Below are 15,115 nucleotides of genomic sequence, written 5' to 3' on the forward strand. Positions count from 1 at the left end.
TCAACGTAAAAACAAACAAACAAACAAACAAACAAACAAAAAAAAATCTATTCTTCAAAAATTAAGTTAAACACTAATCCAGCACTGATTTTAAAATATGCCTAACTTCTTTAATATATAGAAAAATAAACAAGTACTGTCAGGAAATTTTTTAAAAAGCAATAAGGTGGAGTACTCAAATTGGGTATTAAAACATATTATAAAGCCTGAAATGTGTATATGAGTATGTAGACAAAATAATGGCATTGAATAGAACATATGCAGATACATACAAGATACATTTGAGAATTTAGTATAATATTAAAAAGCTTCCTCAAATCAGTGAACTGAAGATGGACTTTCAAGATAATGTGAAAGTCATATGGAAAAATATAGCCTAGGATATTTACCTTACACTGTAAATTATATATTGACTCCAAATGGATCAAAGCTTTAAACATTAAAAAAATATGAAAACATAAAAATAGCAGAAGAATTCTAGGCAAATAGTTTAAAATCCTGTGCTGGAGAAGGGCTTTTACATGAAGACCTAAGGGACGCCTGGGTGGCTCAGCAGTTGAGCGTCTGCCTTTGGTTCAAGGCATGATCCTGGAATCCTAGGATGGAGTCCCACATTGGGCTCCCTGCATGGAGCCTGCTTCTCCCTCTGCCTGTGTCTTTACCTCTCTCTCTCTGTGTCTCTCATGAATAAATAAACAAAATATTAAAAATAAATAAATAAACAAATAAATAAAGAGCTAAAATCCAGAAGCCATTTTAAAAAGAGAATTTTATAAATTCGAAGCATAAAACAATTTTTCCCTGAAAAGAAAAAATGTATCAATAGCCAAGTCAAAAGAAAAATAATATACTCAACTCCTACCAGAAACAAGTCCTAAACCCTAATATGCATATATATATGTTCATGTATGTATGTATCTATCCTAGAAATTAATAAAAATTTCATGAAATTAATTGAAAAAATAGGCAAAGGATATGCCAAATAGTTCAAAAACTAATACAAATATCTCTTGAACACACGAAAAAATATGCTCAACCTCACTCATAATAAGAGAACTATACCTTAACACTATACCATAAGATTTCATTTTTACCTCTTAAATTGGAAAATTTTTGAAAATTTCACATTTTCAAAAGATTGACAACACAGTTGGAAAGTTTATGAAGACACAGATGTTTACATACTCTGTAAAACATTGTAACCTCTAAGGAGAGCAATTTGGCAAAAATCTTTCAAATTTTCAAATATGTGTACTCATTGACCCAGAAAACACACTCTAGAAATTTACCCTACTGATATAACTACATCTGTGCAAAATTATATATGTACAAAATGGTGCATCAGAGGACCGATCAGAATAGCAAAACATTGGAAACATCTGTGGATCCATCAGATTGTTAATCCGCGACACATCACAGGATAACATTCTGTGAAGCTGTAAAGGCGAATCAGTGAGGTACTTCTATGCACAAATGCGATACGATGTCCTATGCATATTGATGAGTCAAAAATAAAGCAAGATTCAAAACTACACTTGTCATTGGAGAGGTGTAAAATAAAAACGTACTAATTTTTAGCTTGAATTTGTAAAAGCAAACACCAGAAAGATACATAAGAAACCAATAAAAGTGGATCCCTGTATAAGGACATGAAAGAAAGGGGTGGATGGCAAGAGGGTAGAAGTGAGAATTCTCAGTGTATATGGTTTTACATCATTTTTACTTTTGAAAAATATGAGCTATTTATGAAAAATTAATTTAAAAGCATTGTATCTAGACGGCTTCACACTCACCCTTCTGAACAAACGAATTCCAAGTGTGATCCAAACAAGTGATCTGGCTTAGCTATCACTTGCCCATTTTGTAATTCTCCTGGGTTTTTGCATCGTCTCTCTGACAGAAAAATTAAAATGATAATTAGTGATTCCGAGTACTCACAGATAAGGCATTAGAAAAGAAGACCGAGTGATTAGCTTTGACAGAGGCTTCCAGAAAGATCTGGAGGTTGAGATCCAAATTTATGTCTGATCCCGACTCACTGAATTTTTACTTTGGAGGATAAATGATTACAAAATTTGATCTAATGTTTTTCTGGTACATTTCACCAACAGTGAAAAACAGTTAAAACTCTGTGGTAATGGAGTCTGTGGTCCAGGACAGTAGGTCACTGTTCAGGGAGCTACGCTCCATTCTGGATCTGTGGTACGTACTTCATATTGAGGCATGCATGTCCTTGGTCACAAAAGGGACAACACAAAGTGTAAATACCCTCACTGTTGGGAGGATATTACAGAATTTATTCTCAGCCGTAAGTGAATCACAGAATCTTCTCTCAAACATAGCAGATATTTTGGGTGAAGTTTCTTTGGAAACCACACTGCCTCTCTCTAGCTACATAACTTTTTGTAACTTTGGAGAGAATGAATCTGGGTCTCAAAATATTAAAATTCAATTTGTAGTTCATCTCAGAAGGAAGTGTTTAGTGAGTTACACTGTAAAGGATAAGCTTCTTTTTCACTGCAACTAGGTAATTCATAATTTCTGCTTTATTTGGTTTTTAGTTTATGCTTTTCCAAAAAGCAGCACATGTATGTACCTTGAGATCAGTGACTTAACAACGATGGTTTCTTAGTGATCAAAGATTCTCATCTGGTCATTCTCTTAATTCCTGAGACAACTTTGCAAAGAAAGGAAAAGTATAGGTAAGAAAAATAAATGTTCATACTTACTGGTACAGAATTCAGAGTAGTTCCATGTGTCATCCTGACAGGTAAGAGTCGAACTTTTATAACTAACCCTACCGTAGCCGGGACGGCAGGTGTATTTTACGGTAGCTCCAGGGTTGAAGTGTGTCTGATTTACCACAGTTGTCATTGGAAAAGCAAAGAGTAAATTTGGTGGAGGGCCACAATCTCCTGGAGAGTAAAAAGGACAAAGAGAGCCATCAGTTATGGCTTGAAACACACATCTTAATGTTTCAGTAGTATGATTTTCAGATCAAGGGCCATGCTTTTCTCCTCTAATTAAGAAAAATAACAACTCCTATTGTCCCCATTGTTCAACGAATCCAGTGAGTGATCACTAATGTCCATTTGCTGACAAATGATAATGATGAAAGGCAGAAATGTTTCATTCCCTTTCTACTGTAAATGAGATAATTTATCCAAAGGATGGCAGACGTGATTTTATCTACCCATCAGATTCCTTCTATCTGCTGACCCAGAGATAGCTGGACAAAGCCAGTAGTTCCTACAATTTTCCTCAGTAGAAACATTATTTAATCAATAATAACATTATGTAAGATTGGTTGTCTTGGGAAAGGGAAACTAGGTGGCTGGGAGATGGATAAAAACCACATTTTTAATCTGCATCTTTTTGTATATGTTGGATGTTGAATGATGCAAAGGAAGATACATGGAGTCCTGGAAACATAAAGATTTTAATTCAGCTTTCCTTGCAAAAATTAAATAGGGGACTAAATTACCTTACAGGAGACCTAGGAGAAGTCTTTACTTATTTCTCCTCTCTATTCTGGATAGACCTAGAGGCAGTGAAAATTGTTCAGTTGGGCTGATAGATCCCACACACTTGTTTTAAGTCATGGTTGGGAGACAAATTGTTTTGGAAACTCCTGGAGGAGAAATGCTAGGGGGCATTCTAGAAATGCTAGGGGGCATTCTAGTCTAGAAAACTATCCCTTTTGTGGATAAAACAAATTCTCTCTACATCCCAAATAATTCCAAATCCGCTTAAATGCCAAATTCCAAACTCCTGGTGAAATAAACGTCTTGTTGCTGAAGGTGGCTTTTTACCAAAAGCTTAATCATCTGTTCATCTTAAAAGCAAATGGGTGGATGATCTTGAAAGTTTGTTGCTGATCTGAACTTATCTCTCTATTATTACTCACCAAGAACAGTAGCCAATAGAGCAGCGACCAAGGTCATTTGGAACAGAGTTGGATCAGAGACTTTCCATAACCTAGACAAGGGCCGAGCTGCCATTTTCTCATTTCTGTGAAGGATCCCATTTGGAGCTCTGAGGTGCTTGACCTGATGATTCCCCCACATTTTTCTGCCAAAAGAACTCAGTTTAATCAGCAGTCATTGATTCCTAGTTGTCATAAAGCATGAGGATAAATACTATGGGTACGGTCCACATCTTCAAGGAAATCATGGCCTGGAGTAGAAAGAAGCACATGCACATAAATGTTCCAACACAAGGCAGGGGGTGTCAGCCTTGGCTCAGAGAAGAGATGGGGAGGTGGTTGCTAAGAAGGGACAGATTATAGATGTGTCTGAATGGGACACAAGAGGCAGGTTTAGGAATGTATAGATGCTACCCTTTAGGGAATAAAGAACCACTGTTTTTCATTTTGGATTTTGTTTTCCCTTTGTGTTTTTAAGATTTTGTTTATTCATGAGAGATACACAGAGAGAGGGGCAGAGACACAGGCAGATGGAGAAGCAGGGTCCCTGTGGGGAGCCCAAGGGGGACTTGATCCCAGGATCCTGGAATCAGGACCTGAGCCAAAAGCAGATGCTCAACCACTGAGCCACCCAGGCATCCCTTTGTTTGCTTTTAAGCTAAGAAAGGACTCATGATTGCACTTTAAAAAGATCATTGTGAAATCAATCAATCAATCAATCAATCAATCATTGTGGCAGATGTGTACCTGATAGACCACAGTAAACAAAGAGAAGAAACTGGACGGTTGAGGAAGAAGACTATTGCAATTGTCCAGGTGAGCCGCAGAGATGGTCCAAACCCAGAAAATGGCAGAGGAGGTGGAGAAGAGGGAACAAATTGGAGACAAAATAATAACAAAGGCAAGAAAATGATGAGATGGAGAAAAGGAGTCAAATCTTTAGAGTACTGAGAGTTCCTCATGACAACTGTCGACAGAGGCAATAGACATTCATGCAATTTGCAGTTTTAAGAGAATGGTTTATGGAGAGATACGTATATATGTATGTGTGTTATACATGCAGCTGTATAAAGAGAAAGAAAAATATTTATGACAAATTGTACTTTCATATTTGATCAGAAAATTTAAAGACTTCTTTATTTTTTTAATTTTTTAATTTTTAATTTTATAGAATCTTTTTTATATATAAATTTATTTTTTATTGGTGTTCAATTTGCCAACATATAGAATAACACCCAGTGCTCATCCCATCAAGTGCCCCCCTCAGTGCCCGTCACCCAGTCACCCCCACCCCCCGCCCACCTCCCCTTCCACCCCCGTAGTTCGTTTCCCAGAGTTACGAGTCTCTCATGTTCTGTCTCCCTTTCTGATATTTCCCACTCATTTTTTCTCTTTTCCCCTTTATTCCCTTTCACTATTTTTTATATTCCCCAAATGAATGAGACCATATAATGTTTGTCCTTCTCTGATTGACTTATTTCACTCAGCATAATACCCTCCAGTTCCATCCACATAAAGACTTCTTTAAAGCAAAATCACGAAGACCCCTTTTCACTGCCACTCCTGTTCCCTTTGGGAAAAACAATCTATCTTAAATTTACATTAGAAAGAGTCCTTGTCCTTAAAGGAATATTCAAAGTTAACTCCCAAAGAAATACTGAATTTCATTGTTTATTCTGATACCTGTTATAACCAGGCGATTCTCTATGCCCCATGTGTTCACAATTCATACGATGCGTGAATCTTTTGAGGGCCTTCAAAATTTCCCTCAAAGATGCTTCTGTCCCACATTTTACAGGAAGAGACAAGTTTCTAATGACTCTTCATACCATAGGGGTGGGCCTAACTTCTTCATTGAGTAATGACTCATTTGGTCTTATCTTTCTAAAATTCAGTTCTGCTAAAGCTATTCTTCCAAAGACTGTCAGTCTACCTTGACAGACACCCTGACCCCTGAGCTCTGGACGTGGCCACTAGGACAATTCCACCAAAAAAGAAGTTCAACCTGATGATCCACTTGCCAAATGCATTTGCTTACTAAAATATGTTTACAGAATCTGTACTGAATACCTTGATGTGGTCTAAAGAGGTGTTAGGAGTCAGGATCAGCATTTGGGGCCCTGACACACCTCCTTTCTTTTTTGTTTGCCCCCTTCCTCCTCTCCCAACCTCTGGACTCTCTTCCTCTTGCCTTAACAATCCAGATGAGATGGAAGACAGATGGGGATAAGGGTAGTTCCAGGTAGTGAAACCCAGTCCATTAAATCATCCATGAAATTTGCAAAATATAAATTTCTCCCATCCAATGAAAACTGTTATGAATTGTAAAACCTATAGAAATGAGTTTCTTTCCTTTTTTTATGAGTTCAGAGAGTTGGTATGGTTGCTGAATTTCAGTGAACTTGGAGAGATTTAAAAATATACCACTAAAAAATAGAGAATAATAAAAATATACCAATATAAAAATATACCAAAAATATACCATGTATTTTTTTAAAATTTCAAAATAAGCTGGAAACTGTTTTTAATTTTTTAAAAAATGAAGAAAACTAAAATAAAATAAAAATACCAATATATTGACATCATAGAATTTGACTGTAAAAACTCAAGAGGCTGATAGTATAAAGTGCAAATTGCCCATATGAATTGTTGCAGTTCTTATGTTCACAATAGAAGCATATACATTGTATATACTCAGGAAAATGAGTATATATACTCATATACTCAGTATAATATACTCCTGAGTATATTTATAAAAATATAGCCATAAGACTACATCCTTACTTTTAAGAATTGAAAAGAAATACTTAAAATGCTGCTACAAAGAACATATTCATTAGCTGTGTTCGAAGAGAATATATTTATAATCATTGAGTAGACTCAAAATGAGTATTTAAAATGATGTTCAGTAAGTTGATCATCTGATGAACTTAGCAAATTGATCTCAGCGAACTGATCCTTCAGGAGTTGGCATTCACTCAACTGGCTTCTGGCAAGGAGTTTTTCAGTTGTGTGGTATGAGCCCCCCAGGGTTTGGCTGTGCTGGACAACCTGGAGCTCTCATAGTCCCAAACATTTTCCTGTAACGCACCCCTGCCCATATCACCTGCCCTCTTGTCCTTCTTCCCTCTCCAATTCCTACTCGTTCTGCCCGTCTTTTCTCCAGTGATTCCTCCTTTCCTCCTGGCCAGCCTTCATATTCTAATTACAACTCGGTGTTTATCATTTTTGTTCAGCTGTGGCCTATCACTGACATCTGAAGTCTGTCTTCAACTCTAGGCCATAAGGTCCTTGAAGTCAGAGGTGGGTTCCTACTTGCTTCTGCCCCACCTAGTACCTAGCACCCTGCCTCCCACAGTTAAGGCGCTCAATCCATGTCTGTTGAAGTTACATTCAAAAGCACCTAGTGATAAAATGCTTTGAAGAACAATAATACTGTTCCACGTCCATAGTTACTCTTAACAGCATTTGTTTTGTCAAGGTCAGATTTTAACTGACTTTAATAAGCAAGGCACACCTGTATCTTCATGAAAAAAGACCCCAGTGATTTTACTCTAAGCTCTTCCCCATCCTTAAACTGAAGCCATCAAATCCTCAGTCATTCACCAGAGGACAGTGAGGAGGGAAGGAATGGGCAAAGACTAGTTCTCCTCCCTCCACAGGTTATAAAAGAGGAGAAAAGGCAGCCATCCATACAGACCCTGCATTGTGCTGAGGAATTCATGTCACTTGGCCTCACACTGAGGCCACAGACACAGTGCTGGAGACACAAGAGGAAAGTATGTGGCCAGACCATGAAGCATGGACTCTGGAGTCAGATCCAGGCTATGTGGATTGAATCCTGGCTCCAGCAGATGGGAACCGGGTATCCCTGGGCAGGATACTCCACTCCACTAAGCTTCAATTTCCTCCTTTATAAAATAGGAATGAGGAATATACACATCTCTCAGAACTGCTGAGAGCCACCTTGGCTCGGTGCACAGATGGCACACAGAAAACATTCAAAAGAAATGTCAGAGAAGAAAGTGAAGGGATTGGGACCATGTGCCAACCCCACCTGAAGTCAAAACATCATCATCAAAATGATGTATGTATGGGGCACCTGGGTGGCTCAGTCAGCCTCTGACTCTTAATTTTGGCTCAGGTCATGATCTTAGGGTCTTAAGATTGAGCCCAGAGTCGGGCTCTGTGCTCAGTGCAGTCTGCTTGCCTGTCTCCCTCTGCTGCTCCCCGTGCCTAGTCTCTCTCTCTCTCTCATAAATAAAAATAAAATTTAAAAAATTAGTGATGAAAATTACAATGACATTTGGCTGCATCACCAGGTACTTCAATTAAACTCCAGTGCAGAGGAAAGCCCACTGGACTTGGGCCAGAAGCCATCAGTTCGGTCTTCACCGTGGCCTTTGGCGATGGTGACATGCAGGGCCACCTGCAAAGCAGAGACTCTGGAGCCCAAAGGGGCCTGTCCTGGGGCTTCTTCTTCCCCCAGTTTTCACTGTCTTCCTGAGAGGAACTCACATAGTCCCACGACATTGACCATCACCCATGAATCACTCACAGACCTCTGGGCCCAGCTGTCTTCTATAAGTGCAAAAACTTACAGGCTTCATAAACTCAGTTGTTAATAAAAATCTTACTTGACCCTATTCAGTCCCATACATAAATTTTGAGTCTTTGGGCCCACCTCCATTGATCTTGTCACTAGCAACTGGAATTCCAGTGTTTAGCTTTGAAATAGTGAACATTTCTGAAAAATCAGTGAAAGAAATCCCAGCAAAGTAAGGAGAAACTATTTTGTCTTCCCCTGTAGCTGCACAAAAGACGACATCCTCATCAAAACGATGACCTTGCAAATATTATTTCGGGACTTTAGAGATCATTGCTCTGCCACTTGAACAAAACTTTTCAATTATAGACTCCGGAAAAGTCTATCATTCTAACTGGTTATCTTCACAAATTTCTTTTTTGTCTGGGATAATATTTAAATTACATTTCTGTTTTTGAATGTGACAAATACCTGTGAGTGTTCTTTGCAAATCCAGAAATAGATGATTACAATTTTCATTTGTAATTCTGAAAGTAAATTCAAACTTGTCTCTTTGTTGGACTTCTCTCTCTCTCTTTCTTTAAAAGATTTTATTTGTTTAGTTATTTACTCATTTAGTGAGTGAGCTGTTTGAGTAGGAGGAGGGGTAGATGGAGAGGGAGAAAGAGAATCTCAAGCAGACTAGACTCGGGGCTCAAGCCCAAGGCCATGAGATGAGGAGCTGAGCTTAAATCAAGAGTCTGATGCTTAACTAGCTGAGCTACTCAGGCATCTTGTTAGATTTCTTTTTTTAAAATATCAGCTTTATTGAGGTATAAGTGCCTAAACTGTGAGATATTTAAAGTGTATATCATGGTGATTTGACACAGGTACACCTAGTGAAAGGACTGCCTCCCTTTCAGCCACCCATTTTGTCAATGAACATGTCTATCACCTCAATATTTATCTTTTTTTGTGTGATAACATTTAAGTTCTACTCTCTTAGCAAATTTTAATTATACAATACAGTGTTATCAAATATAGTCATCATGTTTTACATTAGATCCTCAGAACCTCTTTATCTTACAGATGAAAATTTGTATCCTTTTACCAAGCTCTCCCTATTCCCTACCCCCAACCCCTGGCAACCGATTGTTGAATTTCTTATTTAAGCAAAATCCTTTTTTTATTTTTTTTTACGTTTAAGGTATAATTCCCAAGGTTTACATCAGTTTTCTAACTGCATCATTAGTATCTCCCATGTACCTTGAATCCAATGTATCCCAAAGGAAACCCACTATCTTCTCTCCAACACACTTGACGTCTATGTTTTCTGTCTGGGCTAAGGTAATCATCTCCATCCAGCCCCCCTGGACTAGAAACCTGAGCCATCCTGGCCTCCTCTCTCTTGCCCACCACTGCCCCCCATGTTCAGTCTCCAAGTCCCATTACGTTGGCCATAGCAGCACTAGAATCTGCACTCTTTCCTACACCCACCCCCCTTCCATAGTCTGGATTTATGTACTTATAATTTCCTTCACCCACCCTAGACCACCACTAAAGCCCCTAAACATTTGTAAACCAGCTTGTAGGCTGATTCCAAAAAAGCAATTTACTTAAAAACTCCAATGGTCCCAAATTCACTAGGTTTCCATACCTCTCCCAACCTTCCTCTGCTTCTACTCACTTGAAACACTGTGCCTTAACTTCGTGAAGGTTTCTATCTTTCTCAAACACATTCTGGATCTCTTTAAAGATTTTTTAAATTAATTAATTAATTAATTAATTTATTTATTTATTTATGAGAAAGAATGCATGCGAGAGAGCACAAGTAGGCAAAGCAGCAGGCAGAGGGAGAGGGAGAAGCAGACTTGTCATGGAGCAGGGAGCTTAACACTGGGGCTGGATCTCAGGACCCTGGGATCATGACCTGAGCTGAAGACATATGCTTAATGGATTGAGCCACCCAATTGCCCCATCCTGGATTTTTTTTTAACTCTTACAAGCATTTTCATATAACATCTCTTGTGCACGGATGCTCTTGATTCACTGTCCAGATCAAATGTCACCTCCTTAATGAAGAATTGTCCAAACCCATCGAGAAATATGAGTCACTTCTATGCTCCCCTAGTATTTCCCTGATACCTTAATCGTAATACCACATTGTATTGTTTCTATTCACTATTCACTTACTTCCTAAAATAGATTGCGGGTCCCATGAAGACATGAAGATGTTAATTCAACTTCTTAATTTGCTGACCTGATACTGTAACTATAATAGTTATCCAATAAATGTGAAATAAATAAAACTCAATATAGTTTTATCTTCAGAGTAAGAATGACTAACTAACTGCCTTACTGAAGACCAAGTGGAATAATGTCTATGAAGTGTTTCATAAATTTTGGAGAGATAAATAATACAGTGATCCCACTTCCCTCACTAGTTCTCAGGTTGTACGGTGGCTCAGTGGGCCAGGGGTGGCATCCGCAGTTCACCATCATGATGCCTGTGGTCCGTCAGTAGAACCTGCACAGGATTCAGCAAACCACAGAGGATGGGGCGACTAGGACTTGAGAGTTAAGGAGACCCGAATTGGAGCCCCAGTCACACTACAGTCTAATCCTATGATCTTGAAGAAGCCATGTCAGCTCCGTGGGTCTTAGTTTCTCAACTCTCAAACGATGACAGTAAACTTATATCATCTTTCCATTCCATACAAAGTCTGGAATGCTATTAGCTACCCACTGAAAAGCTTAGACTTCCCAGGCAAATGCCCTAATATTTTGATGACATCTTCACCTTTTAAATTCCTATAGAAGTGAAACCAACTCAAGAGTTATAGCCAACATGGCAGGTCTCTGATGGCTTGCACAGTGCAGCACAATTTGAGAGGCACTGGAAAAATCCTCAGCTCCCAACTTTCTTCTTCCATTAAAGATTACTTTTTTAAGTCCATGTATTTATTTTGTCTAAACTCTAAAGCTTACATACGTCCTGGGGTGCCTGGGTGGCTCAGTCAGTTATGCATAGCAGTAGCAGCTTCAGCTCAGGTCATGATCCCAGGGTCCTGGGATTGAGCCCTGAGGTTGGGCTCCCTGCTCAACAGGGGAGTTTGCTTCTCCCTCTCCCTCCTGCTCATGTTCTCTCTCAAATAAATAAGATCTTTAAAAAAAAAAAAAAAAAAAAGGAAAAAAGCTTGCCTACCTTTGGAAAGGGTAATATTTTTCTCCAGTCTCAGCTCCTTTCTTATAGCTGCACACTCAATCACATCACTTCCAGATCCCAGAAAGAAATTGCTTACACACTTTCACTTCCTTCCTGGAATCTCTTTATCTATCAGCTTCTTCCTTGTGTGCTCATATTATATTCAAGTGTATCACTACACTTAAGCCTAACCTTCTGTGATGCTTCTGCTCATTCTAGATATTCTATTTTTCATTCTCTTTGTAATACTGTATTTAGAGAGACAGAACAGGAATCAGCTAAGAGTGGTTGAGGAGTCAAAAATAAGAACAAGAATAGTACTGTGTCTTGCCCCACCAAGGGAGAAGGAAACTTCAAGAAAGAAGAGTAATCAACATTGCTGAATTCAGAGAAGTGAGGAAGAGAAAGGAGGTGAGAACAACTAAGGTTTCTAGCTTCAGAAAGCTAACTGGAGGCTGAGCAACATCCTTCTTATTACCAAATCAAAAGATCTTTGCTGTTGATGGTGGAGAGGATGTGAGGGGGGTTAATTAAATCTCAAAGGGCATTGCATCAATTTTTAGGCTGTAGCCTATACAAACCAGGTCTTCTGTGAAACCCTTTGGAAAGTCTGCTTTACCTCCTGCCTCAACTCCTGTGTGGAGTGATGGTAAAGAATCAATGAACCAACACTCTTGACTTTTAGATACAATAGCGAGAGTCACCTTTCACTTCCTTTCTGCTTTAGTTTATTAGTATGCATTATTATTCCCCATTTATAATTTAAAAAAATTTAAATTAAATTTAAATTTAATTTAAAAAAATTTTTAAAATTTTAAATAATTTAAAAGTACATTTATATGTACTTTTCAAGTCATATAATCCACTAATGCAGTACTCCTGAAAAGATTTCAGCTGAAAATACCCTCCAAGTGTTTGTCTTATCTTTCTAATCTTGTCCTCCTTAAAAGGCCAAACACACCGGCCTTTTCCTCAAGGTACCCCAAGTAACCCACTGACCTGCAGGTAGCTGAAGAAGAAGTAGAAGACTCTATTGTGGGGCCTTGGGTCGTTTCTCCAGGGAAAAACGGTCTGGATCTCTAATAATTTTAGTTCCTCCCCAGATCAGTTTACCAGAGTCCCCTGAAGCTAGCTGGTAATTGCACCACCACAAAGTCCCTGAATTCCAGGCATGTGATTGGCTGATCAGGGATGGCTAAATTGTAATGGATGGGCAGAGACTTTCTACTGGCCCAGTGAATGATTAACAACAGAAATAAAGCACTGGTATTTACCTAATCTCCTTTTCTGGGCACTAACCCTTATTCTTGATAACGTGTTGCAATCATTTGTTTTCTTCTCTGCCAAGCATTTCCCCTAAGTGGAAAGGCAATATGAATTTGATGCCAAGATTCTTTTTTCTTTTCATAAATACAAGGCAGACATATATGTTGCAATGCAGCTAGCCTAGAAAACTTGGGTACTGTAGGGTTGCGACTAGGTCCACTTTGATCCACTTTCCACGATGCTAGGTCCAGCAGGCCTTCCTGGGGCTCAGTGACTGATGACTTTGCCCTTGTTGGTCTTCATTCCACCCCAAGAAAGCACAATGGTGGGGGAGTTTAACAAATTTACCCAATTTCTGCAATGTGCAATACATGTTCATTGACTACTACATTGTCGGACACCAAATTATTTCCAGAAGTTGATCTGTCACGGAGCGCTGTTTGTGATCATTCAGATCTAGGAAGAACCTCAAACTCTGACATTTATCTAATTAAGGTATTATTCCTCAAAGTCGAGGTTTGTGTGCTCGGGAGATGGCTATTAAAGGGGAATTTTTCCTGAAAACTTCACTTTTTCTGTCATAAATATCAGAAGTCTCTTAAGGGTCTCAGAAAAGAGCAGAATCGAAGCATCTCACAAGCTTTGACAGAGATACGAGATTTGAGCTGGGCTTTGAATGAAAAGTAGCAAAATTATTAGATAAAAATGAGAAGGTAAAGAGAACATGGGCCAAGTCACAAGGTGAGACCGATTTGCTGATTTGCCGAGAATGAGTGTAGAGGATTCCAGATTATGCCAAATCTTGAGAGCTAAATCGAAGGAAATACCACCTTTAAAGTTGAGTTTTCGAAATACCATTTCCCAAATCTACAGTGCTTTGCTTTCCTTTCCACAGTGACTGTTCCAAGTTTTTCTCTCCAGGTCACCTAACTGTTTTCCTCTCAGCTGGTGATCTTGCCTCCTAGTCCACTAAACAATCATTCTACAGTAGCTTCTATTCACCTCACATTTCTCTCCTAGTTTTTTTTTTTTTTTCAAGATTTTATTTGAGAAAGAGAATGAGAAGGAGAGGGAGAGAGAGAGCAGGAGGAGGAGGGGCAGAGGGAGAAGGAGAAGCAGACTCCCCGCTGAGCAGGGAGCCGGATACAGGACTGGATCCCAGGAACCCAGGATCAAGACTTGAGCCAAAGGCAGACCCTTAACCGACTGAGCCACTCAGGTGCCGCCTCTTAGTCACTCTTGCTTCAGAAGAGATCTCTGTTCTTTTCTTATTTTCAATGCATCTTTCATCCTGAAATATTCCTTAAATCTTGCCAAAACCTCAAATTTCATTTTTGCTCGGTCATGAGATAATTAAGTTCTTAGGTCTCCTGAGTTTCCTGCTTACTTTCTCCTTAATCCCCCTCCTTCCGCCCCTCCTGTTGTGGCCTCCCATTCTGGCTTCTTCCCTTGCTTAGGGACACACCTCTTTCAGGCATGCTCTTAATTTCTTATCTCCTGATTTCTCATCAGCCCTGCTGATAATCTCCTTTCTGAAACTCTTCTCCTTTGACTTCCATTTTCATGAACTTTTCTGATTCACCTCTTTTACAAAATGCTTATTTGTTCTTACCTCTTCTTGTTCTTTCTCATCCCTACATATAGATATGTCCCAGGTTCTTCTTTTCAAAAATATTTCTCTTCATTACCTTTATTGTACCTGCCGTCATGGCTTTATTCCTTATAAGAGAACTACCCCATGACCACCTCTGTATCTCTGATCACTCTCCTTAATGCAGACTTACTGTGTTTGTTGCCCATCGGACACCTTAGAAGCACCTTACATGCCGCACATCCAAAGGGGAACTTCTCATTTCCTGCCCAGAAAGATGCTTCACCTTCTGACCCCAACAGTAATTTGGACTTCCGGGAATGGAATTTCAAATTCACCTTTAAACCCTTCCTCTCCCTCATCCTCCAATGTTTGATGAGTTGATAAGTTGTTTTTATTTGATTTTCCAATGTCCCTCACATATTCTCTCTCTGTTTCTGCTGCTCAGGTTATCATTGTCTCCTGCATGGACTACTGCAGTAGCCCTTAAAATGGTTCCTTTCTCTCTATTCTTTTCCTACTTCTACAGGTACTACATACTGTTGTGAGCCAAGTCTGTGTTCGGTGCTTATCACTTCCTTTCTTGGATGTCTTCGATCTCTT

General features: G+C 39.1%; 1 protein-coding gene across 2 annotated transcripts in view; it reads right to left on the minus strand.

Moving 5' to 3' along the window:
* Positions 1 to 14,820, minus strand: part of C4BPA (complement component 4 binding protein alpha) — a 29,748-nt gene extending 14,928 nt beyond the window's left edge. Inside the window, exons 1-4 of one of the 2 annotated variants that reach the window (XM_077902301.1) lie at positions 14,706 to 14,820; positions 3,908 to 4,071; positions 2,730 to 2,915; positions 1,794 to 1,893 (exon numbers count right to left, since the gene is read on the minus strand). In XM_077902301.1, the coding sequence (XP_077758427.1) occupies positions 1,794 to 1,893; positions 2,730 to 2,915; positions 3,908 to 4,067 (446 nt within the window). In that variant the 5' untranslated portion in view covers positions 4,068 to 4,071; positions 14,706 to 14,820. Of the gene's footprint in view, positions 1 to 1,793; positions 1,894 to 2,729; positions 2,916 to 3,907; positions 4,072 to 12,654; positions 12,823 to 14,705 lie in introns of those variants that run through there. The other variant, XM_077902300.1, reaches the window with a different exon arrangement.
* Between the last annotated feature and the right edge of the window lie 295 nt (positions 14,821 to 15,115).

The sequence above is a fragment of the Canis aureus genome, chromosome 6 (assembly GCF_053574225.1).
Source record: "Canis aureus isolate CA01 chromosome 6, VMU_Caureus_v.1.0, whole genome shotgun sequence".
Classification (NCBI taxonomy): domain Eukaryota; kingdom Metazoa; phylum Chordata; class Mammalia; order Carnivora; family Canidae; genus Canis; species Canis aureus.